The 19,339-nt window shown below is 38.0% G+C and overlaps 1 protein-coding gene across 2 annotated transcripts in view; it reads left to right on the plus strand.

Moving 5' to 3' along the window:
* Nucleotides 1-19,339, plus strand: part of ppp1r9a.L (protein phosphatase 1 regulatory subunit 9A L homeolog) — a 125,275-nt gene that overhangs the window by 92,904 nt on the left and 13,032 nt on the right. For both annotated transcript variants that reach the window (XM_018267320.2, XM_018267321.2), the window contains exons 8-13: nucleotides 1,686-1,739; nucleotides 3,977-4,206; nucleotides 5,253-5,349; nucleotides 5,972-6,131; nucleotides 15,309-15,347; nucleotides 18,292-18,449. In XM_018267320.2, coding sequence (XP_018122809.1) covers nucleotides 1,686-1,739; nucleotides 3,977-4,206; nucleotides 5,253-5,349; nucleotides 5,972-6,131; nucleotides 15,309-15,347; nucleotides 18,292-18,449 — 738 coding nt within the window. The remainder of the gene's footprint in view (nucleotides 1-1,685; nucleotides 1,740-3,976; nucleotides 4,207-5,252; nucleotides 5,350-5,971; nucleotides 6,132-15,308; nucleotides 15,348-18,291; nucleotides 18,450-19,339) is intronic.

Genomic DNA, 19,339 nt, shown 5'->3' on the forward strand with positions numbered 1-19,339 from the left:
CTAAGCTAATCATAGCAAGCTTTTAGAACATTTTAGTTCCTTTTTCAAGCTGAATATAATGAAGCTGTGGTATTCTCTGAGAAATACACACCACTGCTTCACCATAACCATAACTGGACATACCAGTAGAAAAACATTTCAACAGTCCTCATCACTTCATAAATGATTTAAGAATTTTGGTCCTTAAAGGGCACCTGTTGAATACACCTGTAAAAATGTTATCCCCAACCAAAGGTGCAGGCTAATAGAGCACGCAGTCCGGTTTTGGGATAACAGTCGTTTTTTCTTTAAAAAAATGCCCCCCGACAGCACTACGCTACCCACACCAGGATGGAGCTCCCGGTGTAAGCAGTCATGTCCCGTCACTCGCATGCGCATAATGAAAAGCTTCCCCGAATTGCTTGTTATGCGCGTGATGTCACATGCGCGTTATGTGCATGCAAGTGACAAGACATGGCTGCTCGTACCGGGAGCTCCCTCCCAGTGCGGGTAGCATATCGCTAAAAAAACGACTGTTATCCCCAACCGGAATGCGGGCTCCATTAAGCCAGTACCTTTGGTTGGGGATAATATTTTTACCCGACAGGTGCCCTTTAAGGGTAATTTTGAAACAGAAAACCAAGGAAAGTATGGGAATACAAATTAATGAAAACTTTCAACTCTCTGGAGAAAGGACTGAACCTGGGCCTTGGATTTATGGCTAATTATGTGGATTAAGAACTGCCTGTGCCAAGTCAGAAACACAAACAGTTGTTGGGACAATAGACTAACTGCTCATATAGAATTGCTTTTATTTCAAACTCGTTTTTTAATTTAGCCCTAATTTATATTCAAACACTTTATCGTGTACCTTATCTGTCCCCGTGCAATATGAGCCTGTCACTAAGCAGGACAGAGCACATTTGAGTTGCTTCTCATTCACTTTGAATGTAGATCACTGTGCTGTCAAAGTGAGGTTAGGTGATTACCTTTTATTGGCTAACTGAGTAAGTAAAAACTTCAAGCTTTCACGATGTCGTATTACATCTCTTCATACTATCGTCTTGAAAGCTTGTTGTTCTTACTTACTCAATAAAAGGTATCACCTAACCTCATATTTTCTGCAATTTTTCAATGGCTTCCATGGTACAACACCTTACTACCAAGGCTACAGTATAATAATATAAATAAGCCTTTCAGATAAAGGTTAATTCATACTGCTTTGTATTATATGAGACATTTGCTCTTGGCCAGAGTTAATACAGGTTTTCCAAAAATTAAATGTATCTGAAATAATGCTAACAGTTGTTATTGAAGGATTGTTCTTCTTTAGTTGATCACATTCAACCGAAACTCCTGGTTTTGCGTGTGTTAGTCTGGAATAACTCTCCGTGCCTGAGAAGGTAAATCACAGGGGGAAAGTATCGGCTGTTGCACAAAATGATCCTGGCCAGAAAGCTGTTGTTCGATATTTGTACTTTTCAGTATTAAAATGTTACTGTCAGGCAGTGGCCTCATCTGTAATTGAGCAGTCAGGCATTTTCAGAGACATTTTAATTTGCAGCCTACTGCACTGCAGCATTTCCCAGGCCTTCTGCTGTTCAAAAAAAAGAATTACAGTGTAGGAGCTGCCTAGGCATGGTTTGAAAACACAGAGGTTCTTGCTGTTGTCTGTTGCTTATTTTCTCTTCCTCTTCTCTTTCCAGTTACAGATAAAACATGCAGTCACTGAAGCTGAGATTCAGAAACTTAAAACAAAGGTAAGAGAGGCTGGGTTTTATTCCTTGGCAGCATTCAACACACAAGCACAATGTCTATTTATGGCAGTTACGATGTAACAGAGAATCAGATTCACCTTTTCTTCATAAAAGCAGCTGGGAAGCCGTCATCAGACATGTGCAAAGTGTGTCTTTCCAGCAGAGGATAATGGAAGTAAAGGCATCTTTATCCTGGATTAGCATTGCAGCTCTCAGATCATTCCCTGTGTTGTGTTTATGGCTCAGCAGCGTGCTAGCCATTCAGTGCCGACAGCCGGATGTCTAGACAGGATTTCAGAGGTTGTTTAGACCAGAACGGACACCACGTTTAATGGCTCAGAAGTGTTGTTAATCACCTCTTGCAGAAACTAGATGAACACCCTGTATTTTTCTTGATTATGTAAGAGAATAGCTGATGTTTGTGCCTGATTTTCATGCACGTGATGCAGACACTGGGAAAAGCCAACATGACGGCAAAAGATAACAAGATAATGGTCTGATTAGGCGCTTCCATTCTCAAGAGATCTTGCTGCTAATGTTTATTATCTCCTAGGAGGCTTGGGAGAAATGCTAATTGATTTAATGTAGCCTGAAATGTTTAATAGATTATAAATCCCTAGACTGCACTGCTTGCTTTCTTACCTTCTCTGATCGAAAGGTGGTATTTGTAAACATATTCCATACTAAGGTGTCCATTTACTAAAGTGTAATAGATGGTGCCAGAAGAAATGCCAGAGCCGGTTTACTGCAAACACTTCAGTAATTTTACATTTTCTGGCACATATATATATATATATATAGTTGTCAGCCGTTTTTGTCACCCCAAGAGTGACAATGTAAGAAAAAATGTCAGAAATTGTACAGTAGTGAGATTGTTTTCAGTTTTTTTTTTTTTTTTAATGCGAGCAGTGAAAATGATCAGTCCACCAAGGAAGAATGATACCAAGAAATGCATTATTAGTGAATCAATGGATAATAATGAATATAGTGTGAATATAATTGATTAATATTACGTCATTGACCATAATTACATATAATAATGCATTCATAAACTTCTAATAAATACTATTTTATATAAACTATTTATTAGTCTGGCCATTTGCAGTGGCGCCAAAATAATCTGCAAGATTCAACGCCGATTATGCAGTTGGTCTAAATAAATCTGAAAATGACTTCTATGCGTGTGCAACTAACGTTGCAAGACTTTAGTTACAAGACACGTTTGTTGCATAGCACAAGCGTGCAGTGTAAGTTTTGGAGCAAGAAAATTTGCATCAATAGTAGATGATGAGTTATAGACAATTTTTAGGAACTTCGGGTAACGGACACCTGAGGTCCTTGATTCTATGAGTTGTGTTCTTGTATCTGCCTTGCCAGTGGTATTAATAGAAACATTCCTCCTGCCAGATTTACTGCTGTTCCTATACAGGTATGGGATTCGTTATCCAGGAAACCTGTTATCCAGAAAGCTCCGAATTACAGAAAGGCCATCACCCATAAGACTCCATGTTATCCAAATAATCCAAATTTTTTAAAATTATTTCCTTGTACCTTGTATTTGATCCCAACTAAGATATAATTAATCCTTATTGGAAGCAAAACCAGTCTATTGGGTTTATTTAATGTTAACATGATTTTCTAGTGGACTTAAGGTAAGAAGAACCAAATTACGGAAAGATCTGTTATCTGGAAAACCTCATGTCTCGAGTATTCTGGATAACAGGTCCCATACCTGTAGTGAGGACCAAACTATAAACACAGAACTGTCCCTCCCCAAATATTCACAGACATTTTGCTCCATTCCATCATTTCATGATAATTAACTGAAGCTAAAGCTATAAGGGGCCATTTACTTTACTCTGGGACACAAGTAAGGCATTAGCGCTCACTTAAAAAGCAGTAGTGCCCAGGGTTAAGTGGTACCCTGCTCCTTGAGCCAGATTGTGCTCTCCTGGCATTCCCTTGTGCATCTGAATGATGTGCAGGAGGCAGGTGGGGGACACGTACGTGCCTCCCATCATCCTCCCCGTCTAGGATTGTGCACTAATAAACGTAACCAGTGCTTGAACCAAGGTGCATTCCACAGGTTTCTGCAATCCAAAAAGGCTACTTACACAATGCAGGACACGGTGTAATTGTGAAAGCTATTTAGTACATGCGTAGAGTTCTCTTTCTCCTTTGTGGGCAGTCATTGCAAGGATACCGAAGAATATATATTTTTTTTGTCTCTCACAAATTAGCTGCAGGCTGCTGAGAATGAGAAAGTAAGGTGGGAACTTGAGAAGACGCAACTACAACAAAACATCGAAGAGAACAAAGAAAGAATGATGAAGCTGGAAAGCTACTGGATCGAAGCTCAGACCCTGTGCCATACTGTCAATGAGCACCTTAAGGAAACCCAGAGTCAGTACCAGGCACTCGAGAAGAAATACAACAAGGCCAAAAAGCTTATCAAGGATTTCCAACAAAAGTAAGGCCACCCCTCTGCTTTTTATACATGACATTTGCACACTGCCACCTGTTTTCCAGGTGTGACAAAATGCTTTGCTGTTACTCTCCTTTTGGGATGATCTAAACCAGGGGTAGGGGTTTTAGAGCAGATTACTAGTCTTATTTGTCTATTTTTTGTCATGCATTAATTGCCTTTCCCTCATGCCTCTCTAGCCCAATAGTCCCCAACTTATTTTATTACCCGTGAGCCACATTAGTTGGGGAGCAACACAAGCATGAAAATTTCATGGAGCACTATGAAATGAGTGATTGGCTATTTGCTAGCCATGTGGACTGGCAACTACAGGAGGCTCTGTTTGACAGTACACCTGTTTTTTATTCAATTAAAATCGCCTCAAAGCCTGGAATTCAAAAATAAGCATCTGCTTTCAGGCCACTGGGAGCAACATCCAAGGGGTTGGGGAGCAACGTGTTACTCATGAGCCACTGGTTGGGGATCACTGGTCTGCCCTGGCTTCTTTAAAATGATGTTAGCTATCTAGTACACTGCAAAACATTGGTTCTCCGTTTAAAAGCATATTATGTTTCTTAAAGTGATTTCATAAAAGTCATAGTTTTTATATCCTCAGTACAACAGTGATATCACAATATGACCATCATTTCCTTTGTGCTCAGATAACGGCCGATAGAGCTGCTTTCTTGTTGGCATTTCTACTCGCTGAGATAAGTCTTCATACTGTGAAATAACTTACTCTACATAAAGTGCTAGTTTCAGTGTCTCCATCAAAATGGACATACTAGGCCATAAATACAGCAGTTTTGTACCCCAAGTCCTTCCATAGTTATTTCTGCTTTCTCCCCCAGTACCGCCATATTGCCATTAACAATTTACATCTAGATCTTAATCTGTAGAATTCCGCTTAATGTCATAAAATGTGTAGTGACTAATTTATAACAATTCAAAGTATAATATCCAATCCCTACTTGAATGTTAAGGATTTGTTTTCTCTTATGCTAATTTTTTGTATTCTTTAGTATCAGAACTAAAATTAGTTTTTTCGCTAGGGAGCTAGATTTTATGAAACGTCAAGAGGCCGAAAGGAAGAAAATTGAGGACATGGAGAAAGTTCACCGTGCCGAAGTTCAGACCTTGCAATGCCGCGTGAGTTGTACACCACAAACTGCAATTAGAACGAGGTCACATGTGACGTTTCAACGTTGCGTTTTTTAAAACGTGCACCCGAACGTAAATACGCACAATTCCCACAGGGTGCTTGCGAGACAACATCCTCCATGCAACGCCAGTATTTGCATTTTTTAGCAGAAACACCAATACGCCAAGGAAATGTCATATTATTGAACTCTATGGGATCCGCAGGTTTGGAAATACACCTCGTATTTTCAACATGGTGGCCAAAATCTTGCAAGATGGATTTCGCATATACGTATTTGCAGCGTTGCATGCTGGTGAAGTAATTACATTGCGTATTGACGATCAATGTGGCTGCATTTTGCATGCTTGGCTTTTTTTTCACAAATGTTTACTAAAATTCTTCTGAGTGGAATTGTGGGGAACAAGAAAAAACAGAAATGCATGTTGAGAAAAGAAAACTACAGGCTCAAAAACGCATATAATGATTTTAGTTTCATATTTACACTCGTTTTTAAAAACGCAACGTAAAAATGCAGAATGTAACCTATCCCTTACTTCTTCCCCACAATGTGTTGTGTTGTTATAAGATGCTGTACAGCTTGTTCTAAAGACCTCTTTCCATTCTTTCTAGATCAAGGATCTGGAGGCTGAAGTATTTAGGCTCCTCAAGCAGAATGGGAGTCAAGTTAACAATAACAACAACATATTTGAAAGCAGGACCTGTCTTGAAGATGATACAAATGCTGTTTCTGCTGAGAACTTGGATGATAAGCAAGAACCCTGTCTGGAAGGTTTGTTAAAACATTAAAAATCTTCTGTACACAAATGGCACCTCTGAAAATATGCATAATGCATGTCACGGGCACTGTGGTTCGGCCAGTTCTAAGTTACCCTTCACTGCAGTGTAAAGCACCGGAGTAACTTGCACGGTTACACACAGGCTTCATTTCTGTCATGTTATAAGGTAACCGAGTTATCATGGAAATTATTACATCAGAAGGGATGTGGGTAAATAAAATAAATATGTATGTTTTGTGTTTTGTCTTCTGTTGTAAAACGAATACACAGAACATGCAAGTAACTGATGCAGGATTTCCTAACCTTCCAAGTGTGATTTCTTTGCCAAGACTGTCCCCAAAACGGATGTAGGTGTAAAAAACAAGATGATGATTATTATCCATCCATTGCAGTCTTCAACCCTAACAGCCTATTTACATAATATCCTGCAACCTAAATCAGAATTGTAGCTGTGTTATTTTCAGCTCGTTGATCTCCTGGTTCCAAGAATATTTTTGCCACCTCTGGATGAAAAACAAAAGCAAGATTTTTGTTAACTGCTTATGGCCGTGTCTGAAGAGGAATACGTGTCATTTGGATGTCTTGTGGTTTCCACTGGATGACCTTATACTGGTTTCAATAACACCTTTTCTAACTTGCTGCTTACTATGATGGTTTTCCAGTTTATATGTATATATAGAAGACAAAATATAGACACAAAACCACAGGGAGTGGAAGTCATAAAGTGACTGTGCTAATGTAATGTTCCTTTTTTTTTGCACAATACCAAATATATAGCAGACACGGGCGTGCATGTCAGTCCATTACTAAAAAGACAACAGATTTGCAATACAGAAGCTTGTACCAGTTCAAATCCGACAGACTGACCGAATTATTATGAATCCTTATGAAGAGGACTTTGCTGTAACTGTTTATTAAGGTTTTGTAAAATAAAACACAACGTGCCATACATACGGACCAACTAGAGATGCATAGAATTTTTTGTTAGTTGCATGCTGCGTTTGTCAGATTGCTGTGTAAATAGGATCAGCATTCCTTCTAGTTCCATTTGTTGGGGAGTAGAGTAGCGTTTTTCCATGCAATAGCCCTCCATTTGTGACTAGGGTTACTACCAGCCTGGCCAGTCAAAATGATGCTTCATGACAAGGTTATTACCGTATATACTCGAGTATAAGCCGTCCGAGTATAAGCCGAGTTACCTAATTTTACCTCCAAAAACTGGGAAAGCGTATTGACTCGAGTATAAGCCTAGGGTGAGAAATGCAGCAGCTTCTGGTAAGTTTCAATCAAAAAATTGAGGGTTTCTGCTCCCATTGGAGGTGCCGGCGTCTCGTTTTTGGATGCCGGCGACCATTCTTGGACTCCGGCGAATATTCTTGGAGACTATTCTTGGACGCCGGCGACTATTCTTAGGGGCCAGCGACTATTCTTAGGGGCCAGCGACTATTCTTAGACGCCGGCGACCGTTTTTGCGCTTGACCCGAGTATAAGCCGAGGTAGAGTTTTTCAGCATATTTGGGGGGCTGAAAAACTCGGCTTATACTCGAGTATATACGGTAATAAGCCAGAAGATAAAAATATAGGAAGGACAGTTTTTTATTCCAGAAAAGATGGCAACCTTATTTGCTGTCCTACTGCAGGTATCACTGTGAAAGAAAACATCTGATTGGCTGCTAAAAATTACTGTGGAGGGGAAGACTGTGCCCATCCTATAGCAAAACCAGCTTTGAGTCTGCTAATGTTGTGGCTTCTTTTTTATCTATCCACAAATTGGGCCAGATTCAGAGAAAAGTTTATCTCATCATTCAGTTCCAGAAATTCCTATACAACAGATGCAATTCAATGAGAAAAACGAACCTCACTGTTTATCACAAGAAAACTCTATTGAAGTCTATGGGGAAACATTTTTTTCCCTACACAAATTGAATCTCTCCCATAAGTTTTCATGTGATAAACCATAAAATAATGTTTTTTTCAATTGGATCTGGCCAATTGTATGGAAAATTGGCTATAAGGATTTTCTATATGCTTGGGATATCCAGAACACTAAACGTTATTATAATATATTACATATATTATTATATATATATTACAATAAAGTTTATTATTTCTGTTATTTTTATGACAAAACCTGTATTTGCAAGTGAATCTGTGCTGCATTTGGTGTTAATGTTTACACACTAGTGAATGGATAGGGAAAAAAGGAAAAGCTTCTGTGGGTTTTAGTGTGTAAACATTAATACAGATTGGAAACAAATAGCATTAGAATTATTGAAGATACAATCATTTGTTGTTACAACAAGAATCAAAGTATAATAGGGAGAGCATTAAGTGTAATTTATATTTTCTAGGCCCTATAAGGTAAAAAAATCACATTCAAGTTCTGTAAATACAGTTAAACTTGAGGAATACTTAGAAGTTGAAAATAAATATATCTGACTGTTTTAAAAACTGCAAAACTCAGTCTAACATCCTCAACCGTGAATGAGGGGTGTCCACAGATTCAGATCTAAAGAAGCATGTGCTGGACATTCACGATTTAGAAGCTCCAATGGAAAGATAATTTATAGTTATAGTTTATCCCGCATTTACCTGTTATTGCTGATACTGTATCAGAACTCTCTGAGCTTTATAGATATTACATCATTACAGAGATTGGCACACTTTTGTGCACCCCAACTTACTGCACACTTGGGCCTGCAGAGGACACTATGGTGGGGAATGTAATAAGTTGTTAATGTTCAAAAAATATGCAACATGCAGAAATGGTTTCTTTGTGTGAATTTAATATAGTTTTGTTTGGCAACCTCATATCAAGTGGAAGAGAGCGTGCTTTTTATAGTTTGAACCAGCGCACAGTATGTATGTTATAAAGTCAGCTTTGACTATTCTAATATACTATTCAGTGTTTAATGAAGAATATTACACTGCCAAATATGAAATGTTGTTCTTATGTATGTATGTATGTTCTTTTATTATATTTCCCTTAGAACTGTAGGTGATAAGGTAAGAAGTTGATCTAGTCAGCATCAAGTTCTAATGCCAAATATGGATCAGGGCCCTCTTTACCTCCCGTATGGATCAGTAGTTGTAGGTAATTTGTTCATCGGCTGTATACACCCTTCTATTGTACAGTGCCGCCAAATATTTTATAAATATGTGTTCATAATAAATGCAGTTTGTGTCTGTGTAAGAAAAACACCAAAATCCATGTTACAAGTAAGCTGCATTTCTCCGCGTGTAAGGATTGCTAAATTTATTATTAAATTCATTTGCCTAAAAACCCTGCACTTGTACTGGTTACAGAGATCTGCCATCTAACATTTCCGATTTAAATGAGTTTTAAAGGCCTAAAATTGAGGCCTTTCAGGAGTTATTGTTATATGAGGCCTCTTAACTGCAGTCTAGGGGGCAAATTCACTAAACTCCGAAAATTCGCCACGATGGGTTCGCTCACATCGCAACACTTCGCCAGGACAATGCTAATTCACAAAAATGCGAGGTTGCGTCCAGGGCGCCAAACTAATGGCGAATTTTCACTAGCGTTAATTTGGCAAGCAAAGCGAAGTTGTGCTAGCGTTGGCTAATTTGCATACGGCGGTAAGTTAAATTTAAACAGACGTATATGTTGCAGGAAATATATTACACTACACAAACCCAGGGAACCTTAATAAAATAAAATAAAGTTGTTATATTGCCCTACAAATGAGCCCAGTGTATAGTTTATGTGCCATATGTTAGGAAATGTAGCGGGGAAGCCGGGTACCCTAAAAAAAAATTACGCCAGCTTTAGTCTCTTCACCCTTTAGTGAATTTGCCCCCAGGAGTATTGGCCTGGTATTAAAAGCCATTGTTTCCTTCTGTAATGAGATTTAACTAAGGGCACATCTGTAATTCACTGTCAAAGCTGTATACCTTCTGTTCTGTTCTGTACCACCTTAGGTATATATAGACTTCAAGTTGGCTAAATAAAGAAAAGAAACCATACTACAGAACAATACTACTACATGGTGGACTTCAGGGCAGCCCCCTATAGTTATACTTTCTGCACCTGCATAAGGGAATGCAAATATTAATTGCTTCTGGGCAAATTATTTGACATACAGTATATTTTATTATTATGAGGGTACAGTGTATCCTGTACAGCACTAAATCCTGTTTATTGTAGATACCTTTTGTCTTGGTCCATCCAACGCCTAAATGCATTTAATGTTTACTCACACTGTGGCTGACAGTACTGAAAGACAAACAACTAGCTGGATACTAATGGAGACTTACAGTACATCCAATGTAGCTTCATATTTAAGCTTTCATAGAAGAGTAATGCAAACGGTAAAAAAAGGCTTTGGGATTTTGTACATATTAAATAAATACAAGCAATACCTGACCTTAATAACTGCTGTACAAAGGAAATCACCCATTAACTGTGACACTGTTAGCAGCTTACTACTGTCTGGAACCATACAAACAATTATGTAATTCAAACCTGTAAGATAAAACTCAAATGTTGTGTATACTTGTAAGATACTAATAAGCTGCCGTTTCGCTCATTGACTGTGTGCCATACATTACTGAACATACTTGTCCTGAGATGGTCGTCAACTGAATAAAGATTGTTGAAAACAAAACAACAGCGCGTTTCCTTGGCTCTTTGATTCCACATTGAATCAATCAGTCATGCCCATTTCCTATGAAAGAGCGATGAATGAATCCATTGTCATAATAACAGGGTGCAGTCATTTTGCGTTTGAACATCATTTTATATATTTTGGGCCTTTTTACCATGAATATGTTTTTTTTTCATTGTTCTGTTTTTAAATTGTACACGATTCAGAAGGCCTCTGTTTGCCATTGCACCATGTAGTTATTTTCCTGCAAAATTATAATTGTGCCCTCTCCGTAGCAAGTAAGGGGAACTATCACGACAATTAAAATTTAATATAAGCTTCAGCATACTGAAATAAGAAACTTTATAGATACAATCAATTGAAAATTCTGTACCATTTCTGAAATAATCAAGTTTATCTTCACTATCCCTCTCTCAGCATCTGTTATTCTTCATTATGTCTTCAGGCAACAGTTGGGTGTCAGATATTCATTGACAGTTAGATCCAATATATCTTATAGGGGGGCTCCTTTTGCCTAGAAGATGTATTAGAGCTCACTCTATTAAAATCACCAGAAATCCTGTCTCTCTACATGCAGAATTTGTGCAAAAGGCAGTTATTTTGTTAGATTTTGTTTGTACTGGAATCAGTTATTTGAGTGAGCTCTAATTTATTTGCTAGGAAAGGGAGCCCCCCTCTATAAGATATATTGGATCATTCTTCTTGACACCCAACTGCTGCATGAAGACAGAATGAAGAGAAACAGATGCTGAGAGAGGAATAGTGAATATAAACTTGATTATTTCAGAAACAATGCAGAATTTTTAATTGATTGTATTTAGAAAGTGTCTTACTTCAGTATGAGGAAGCTTATATTAAATTTTCTTTTTCACGATAGTTCCCCTTTAAGGGTAATGGCACACTCAGCAGGCTAGCTACCGTTTTTTTACTCCCCATTGATTTGAACAGCAATCACCTTGAATCGTGCCTGCCCTGTCATTCAAATCAATATGGAGCCATTCTTAGCATGTTGGCGTGTACCCATGGAGCCATTAATCACCAGGTGACAAAATCCCTGGAATCTTGACCATGATATGCTGAAAATATAGAGTCATTCACTGGCTAAACAATACAGAAGAATTACAACTGTAAACCAAAAGATTAAGTATCCCTTTTCTAATTACAGATATTAAATGACTCCATCAGGCTTGGCATTTCATATTTTGACTCCAGTTTGCCAAACATGCATAATATTCACTAATAATCTGCCAAATATATCTAATAACCATCCAATACATTTCAATGGATTCCCCTTAATCAGATATGTGTTTGCCGATCAATACAGTTTTGGTTGGCATGTCCTAGAAAGAGAATGCCATGTGCAGGCTGTGATTTCTGTCTCTGGACCAATAGGCAGTACTATATTGCATAACTTTCAACCGACATATCATCTTTATCATCAAAATGAGCATGCAATGTATAGGGGCAATATCTACACCAAAGTTATACTGTGATTTTTATGTAAAAGACCTGGGTTGTTATTTCTATGTAGGGTACAAAAACCCTTTTTATATATAATAATGTGTGGGAACCTGATGTTCCACAGAAGCTAAAATAAAATACATTTATCATGTGGAATTTTATTTTTTGTGCTATGGGGTGCTAATATCACACTGTTATTGTGGTATGGGAGTTAAATTCAGTGAGGATAACCTCTTTCAGACTCTGGCCATAGGTTTGCGTGTTCCCTAGAATAATTGCTATTGGAGCAGGTAACTGTGCTTTGTCTGTATATACTGTAGTACCCTTACCTACAATATGCCAGCTCCGTGCAAAATTATCTCTTTACACAACATCTCTTCAGGTCCCAGTTGACCATTGACAAGGAATATTTACATACTAACTGAAGGAGTGTTTTGTATAGCTCAGCTCACGATAGGATGGAGAAACCGCTCTTTAGCACATCAACGGTATGGCCCATGCACTGACTGTCAGCACAGTTGAGCCATAGTATATAACATAAATGATCTATCTCTGTGTGTTTTGGCCTCAGTCTGCTTTGCCTCCCAAAGTGTTGAGAGTGTAGCAATTCTGTACATTAGAAGCAGCGTGGTGTACTATGCCAATCATTAAAGCAGGAGAATGTAGAGTAAGTACTTTCTTTTATCTGACTTGGTTGCAGAATGCAAGCTTTTGGAACCTAAAGTTCATGCTTGAAAATATTATACTATACACGATGAAGTGCCCCAAAAGCTTAGATTTGTTAAAAAACTAAATCAGCCAACAAAATATTCTAGATTGAGACCCACGAGACTCAGCTTCTTTTGCTGAAAGGACTCTTTTATTTAATAACGGCTGTGCATAATTAAATGACCAAGCATCTCAAATCTCATAGTTCTACTATTAAGTTTAAAATTACAAGTAGTGTCTTGGTAAAGAATAGGGATGAACCGAATCCACTATTTTGGATTCGGCCGAACCCCCGAATCCTTTGGGAAAGATTCGGCCGAATAACGAACTGAATCCTAATTTGCATATGCAAATTAGGGGTGGGAAGCGGAAACATGTTTACTTCCTTGTTTTGTGACAAAAAGTCATGTGATTTCCTTCCCCACTCCTAATTTGGATCCAAATTCGGATTTGGTTCAACCAGGCAGAAGGATTTGGCTGAATCCCAATCCTGCTGAAAAAGGCCAAATCCTGGCCGAATCTCGAACCAAATCCTGGATTTGGTGCATCCCTAGTAAAAAAGGACAATGGTTAACCAAGCTTATCTCTTTTTAAAAACACACATTGCATTCTCCTATAGAAAGATATATATTATATACATGATGCTGTTACTAATGATGTGAAGTTCTGAGGCTGAGGCTAGGAGCAGCTGGGAGACTAAAGGCACCCTATGTGACTCTGTCTAATAAAGCTTCTTGCAGTGTTCCAATCCCCATTTGTGCTTGCTGGCTGCAGCCTGAGGTGTTGGCAGGTGGGAGTTGCAATCTCTGTGAGTTCTTTCATTTGATATCAGTTGTCCCTGCAGTGGGAGCTTAATTCACTCATATATTTTTATTTGCATTGTAATATTTGGCATGTATTGCTTCTAACCGAATCAACCATTCGCCGTCTGTCACCCTCCAGCTGCTGTTTTAACTCTTATCGGTTTCCACCGACGGCCGTCGGCATATGGGAACTGCAGTTCAGCAACAGCCAGAGGTCAAAGACTATTCATCCCTGCATTATATGTACAGAGAGACCATTGCAAGTCTATTTACCATTTATCTTGCGTTTGTAATTTATATTGACTAATAGCCGTTCTGTTGCAACCATAACTCAATAATGTTTTGGCCCTGGAACCTGCTCATTCATTTCCATTGCTCTGCATGCTGGAAATTGTTTTGTTTGAATACTGTTTGTATATTGCATAGCCTGGATCACTCACACAAACTTTAAGGCTTCATTCACACTGTAGACCTTTGTATGAATCCTACCCAAGTTGCAAGACTGATCTCGAATCAATAATGCTCTATGAGCCTTGAGTTCAGACTTGTCAACTGAAACCAGGATTACATGCAAGTCAATGTAGTAGTGTGAGTGAGGCCTTGGCACCTCTGAGCATAGATATTTGGCTCAGGATCAAAAGATTACTCTAAATTGATGATTTACCCTTGCTGTTTACTTGTTGTTAACACACCTCCCTTTGTTTGGTGGCATAATGGAAAGCCCCTTAGCTTCTCTAATCAGTATAGGACATGTCAGTACACCTAACTCTTTAGGGATGTATAGAGTTATGGATAGACTGATAATCATCAATCAAAGTTATGCTAGAATTGTGACATTAGCCATTGATAATATACCCATCTATCAATATAAGAAAAGATATCCAACCTGTAGCCCTACAGCCGTGGCTGAACTATGGATCCTCTCATCTTCTCACATAAAGGAATTCAGTTCAACAAGAAACACCTATCCTATGGTTTATCACGTGGAAACTTCATTAAAGTCTATGAATAAATCTGGAATTGAATAAGGAGATTTCTATTTTCTCATTGAATGGAATGTAGGCCAAAGTCAGCTACAGCTTGAGGTCTACAAGCTGCTCCATCACCGAACCTGTGCAGACATGGCTCTGGAAATAAAAAAATCTTTTATAGTAATTATTATTTATATATAGAGCATTTTATATATAGATTCAAATGATTTTATATTTGGTATAATTTGCCCAAAACACTTATATGATGCCACCTGTAAGTTCCATGACTTATTTAAAGATGGAAGATCTGTAGCATTATTTAAGGTGCCATGTTCAGAAGCTCATAGATTATAGTTGAATGAATATTCTTACCAACGTTTCTACTGAACAGTAGTGTATAAAAATTTGGATTCGGCAAAGGACAGTAAATTATTACCACTTTGCTTGAGATAATAAATGTATTGTCACAAATCTAACATACTTACCAGAATGTATTATCAGTCTACTTATTATTTTTATGTAATAGTTGGCAGAATTAACACCGTTACCCTGCAATGTCTCCTAACCACATTAACTACTAATTTTGTACCCATTTCCAGAAGGAGCAGTGAAGGGGGCAGATCCTGATGAAGTATTTGGTAAGTTAACGACCATTATAAAGCCATATTTGCATGATTCACATATGTACAGTTATGAGACCTGTTATCCAGAATGCTCAGGGACCTGGGATTATCCGGATAAGGGATGTCGTTTTATGTAATTTGGATCGTCATACCTTAAATCTGCTAATGTCATTTAAACATTATTAAACAATAGACTGGTTTTGCATCCAATAAGGATTAATCAAATCTTAGTTACCATCAAGTATAAGGTACTGTTTTATTATTACAAAGTAAAAGGAAATCAATTTTTAAAATTTGAATTATTTGATTAAAAAGGAATTAATGGGAGATGGCCTTCCCAGAGTTTGGAGTTTTCTGCATAACGAGTTTCAGGATAACGGATCCTATACCTATATTTGTCTTCTAGATTATAGAAAATAAACCATTTGTAGAAAGTTACTTGTTCATATGTACATATGTATATGTGTGTGTATATACTGTATATATATATATATATATATATATATATATATATATATAGACAAATACAAGATTCCTCTGCACTCAACCCATTATCAATATATTTAAGACAGAGACATTTTGTGCATACTGCTACTGAAAAATGCCTTACCCTTTAAACAAAACAGGGATTGTTTGTCCATATATTGCAATATATTTAAGCTGGCCAACTACGTCAAAGTCATCCCATATCTGGCCAGTCCTATGCTCAATTTTCATTTGATTCATTAAGAATTCTATGGTTTCATTATACATTTTATAAAAGGGACGAATACGTTTTACCTGCAACTTACTAGCTGCTTTCAAAGTAAAACTCCCAAACTTGGCTGCCCTTTTATTAGACACCAGTGGGATCACCTGACTATAGTTGGAGGGGGTGGGAGCTACAACATAGAGCTGGTCACTGCTCTTGTAGAACTATAACAAACAAGGGAAAGTTGTGCTCACCACTAGTTTTTAAAATCATTAGGCGGGGGTGCAATGAGGGTGTGACCACAAAATACATATAGACAAATACAAGATTCCTCTGCACTCAACCCATTATCAATATATTTAAGACAGAGACATTTTGTGCATACTGCTACTGAAAAATGCCTTACCCTTTAAACAAAACAGGGATTGTTTGTCCATATATTGCAATATATTTATATATATATATATATATATGTGTGTGTGTGTATATATATATATATATATATATATGTGTGTGTGTGTGTATATATATATGTGTGTGTATATATATATATATATATATATATATATATATATATATATATATATATATATATATATTTTATTTATTTTATTTATTTATTTATTTATTTTTTTGGATAGGGCAGCGCTTGCGGCTTTTAAGAGAGAGAAACTGCTCAGACCAACACCCATTTCCAAAGGCATTGTTTCCACCATTTAAAGATACAGGTGTGGGGGTGCTCTTAAAAGCCGCAAGCAGGGGAGGATTAATCTCATGGAACCAATGCTGGGGTCTAGGTTATCTCTCCCCTTTGAAAGCTAATGGCGGGGGAGGACTAAGCCCTATGATGAAAACCAATGCCCAGGTCGGGAGACCTTATTTTTCAGGTAATGCTCTTATGCTGGGAGGCTTTAGCATTTGAAATTATGACCAGAGGTAAATAGTTAGGGACCGCCATATGGGTTTTACCTTGACGTGGTATGGTGGCTTATCAATCTTATGATCATAATTTTGTAACTAAAAAACCCCTGTCTTTGTAAATACATGCATCTGCATAGATTACTGATATGACAGGGGACCGGGGAATGTGCATTGATCAATTTTTCTTTTTGTCTATGTCTATGGGGGAAAACTGAATTAGGAGAAAAGTTTTTTCTTGTCGAATTGAAACTCACCTGTATGTTTCATGTGATAAACCATTAAACCATGTTTTCTCATTGATTTGAATCTGACTCATTTTGTGAAGTTGAAGAAAGGCAATAAATCCATCAAATTCACCATTTCTAAACTCTCCGGGTTGATTTAGAGGGAAGCATATTTTGTTGCATGGGGTACTTTGTTGGCACTGTCCACCATGTCTCCTGCAGCTTATGACGAACAAAAGGGGTGTTGGCAGTCAGCAAATTAGGTGTGAGGAGCACAGGGTTCCTTCTGGCCATTCTGCCCAGTTCTAACCTTCAGTCCCTTGGCCACTGCTCAAAGGGTGGAGAAAGGGCAAGTGTTGGTAGGGTTGGGGTAGGCAGGAGACATTGTTCCAGCCTACGAAGAGGTGTTTAAGCTAAAGTATTGCACAGAAGAATAAGATGAGGGAGGGTTGTATGACTCTGCTAGCCTAAAGGGGTAGGCAGATAGTCCATGTGAGACCAGTGGCAACCCATTAGGGTTTCCTCTTTGAGGAAACATATATTTGTGCAATCAAGGTGATGTCTTGATAGAGGTCTTCTGTGCAGGACCGAAACGTTGACATACACCATTGCTCCGTGTTCTTTGATATTGCTTTTTGTGGCAGCACCTGGGCTTTTTTAAATATCTTTCCCTTAAAGTACTATAATTATCTTACATATTCCTTTAAAGCCCTGTGATTCACTCAGTCTTAGTATACGTAGTATAGAATCACTCAGCCTTCCTGTATTGCTGGGAAACTTCATTACCTTGTGTAGCTTTGCTTCAGAAATGAAATCACCCATGCCTTCATTCATTTGGTTGCACACATTGAGATTTTCCATTTACTATCGGTACCCTTTGCTCAAGGTGCAGTCAAAGCAATTATCTTTTTTTAGTGCCTTCCACAAAGATTCAGCCCTTTGACCAGTTCTCTCATTTTACTGAATGACAAACCTTTTGTGGATTTCAATAGAAAATCTCTTTGCCAAGCAGGTCATTCAGTAAATGAGGATTTGTGTTTCTTGCTTTTTAATAGTATTGCTTATGTGCAAGGCCAGTTATTTCATATTGAAAAGTCATGTCTGCTGGCAATTTCCCTTTTAGATTTTAATGAAGCCATTCCAGAAACCGAAAGACTGGATTCCAAAGCACTGAAAACACGCGCTCATTTCACTGTAAACAGCAAACGCCAGAAGCCGTCCAGAACGCGACCGCACGACAGTGTCAGCTCTACGGATGGAGAAGACAGCATTGAGAGAAAGGTCAGTGGTTGACAACCCTGCTGCAAGAGCTGCTGCCACGCTTGTTGGTGTATTCCATGTGTTCTTACGTTCTTACATTTTCTTGTTATGAAAAAAACTCATCTACTTAAAGGGCATGTAAAGTCTAAAATAAAATAAGGCTAGCAATGCTGTATTTTGAACATGAACTTACTGCACCACAAGCCTAATCAAACAAATGATTTATGCTTTCAAATTTGGCTACAGGGGGTCACCATCTTGATTGCTATTTGCATCACTCCATGTTGGAGTTACAGGTATACTGTCATGGGAAAAAAACATTTCAAAACACATCAGTTAATAGTGCTGACATATTCACAGTTACCCAGCTGCCCCAAGTCATGTGACTTGTGCTCTGATAAACATCAGTCATTTTTTTTTACTGCTGCACTGCAAATTGGAGTGATACCACCTCCTCCCTCCCCCCCCCCAGCAGCCACAGAACAAATGGAAGGTAACCAGATAGCAGCTCCCTAACACAATATAACAGATCTACACCTTCAGTTACCTTGAGTAGAAGAAACAGCAGCCTGCCAGAAAGCAGTTCCATCCTAAAGTGTTGGCTCTTTCTGAAAGCACATGACCAGGCAAAATGACCTGAAATGGCTGCCTATATACCAATATTATAAAAAACAAAAAAATACACTTGCTGGTTCAGGAATGTAATTTTATATTGTAGAGTGAATTATTTGCAGTATAATTTAGAAATAAAAACTACATCATAAAAATCATGACAGAATCCCTTTAAAAAGTATATGACAGAAAAACAGTGCCAAACAATAAAACTATGTCTATATTTCTTTTCATTTTTTAAACCTAAAGCTGCTAGTATTTTACATCTTCAGCTCATTTCTTATAGGCCACGAGTGCAC

This window comes from Xenopus laevis, chromosome 6L (genome assembly GCF_017654675.1).
Source record: "Xenopus laevis strain J_2021 chromosome 6L, Xenopus_laevis_v10.1, whole genome shotgun sequence".
NCBI classification, from domain to species: Eukaryota; Metazoa; Chordata; class Amphibia; order Anura; family Pipidae; genus Xenopus; species Xenopus laevis.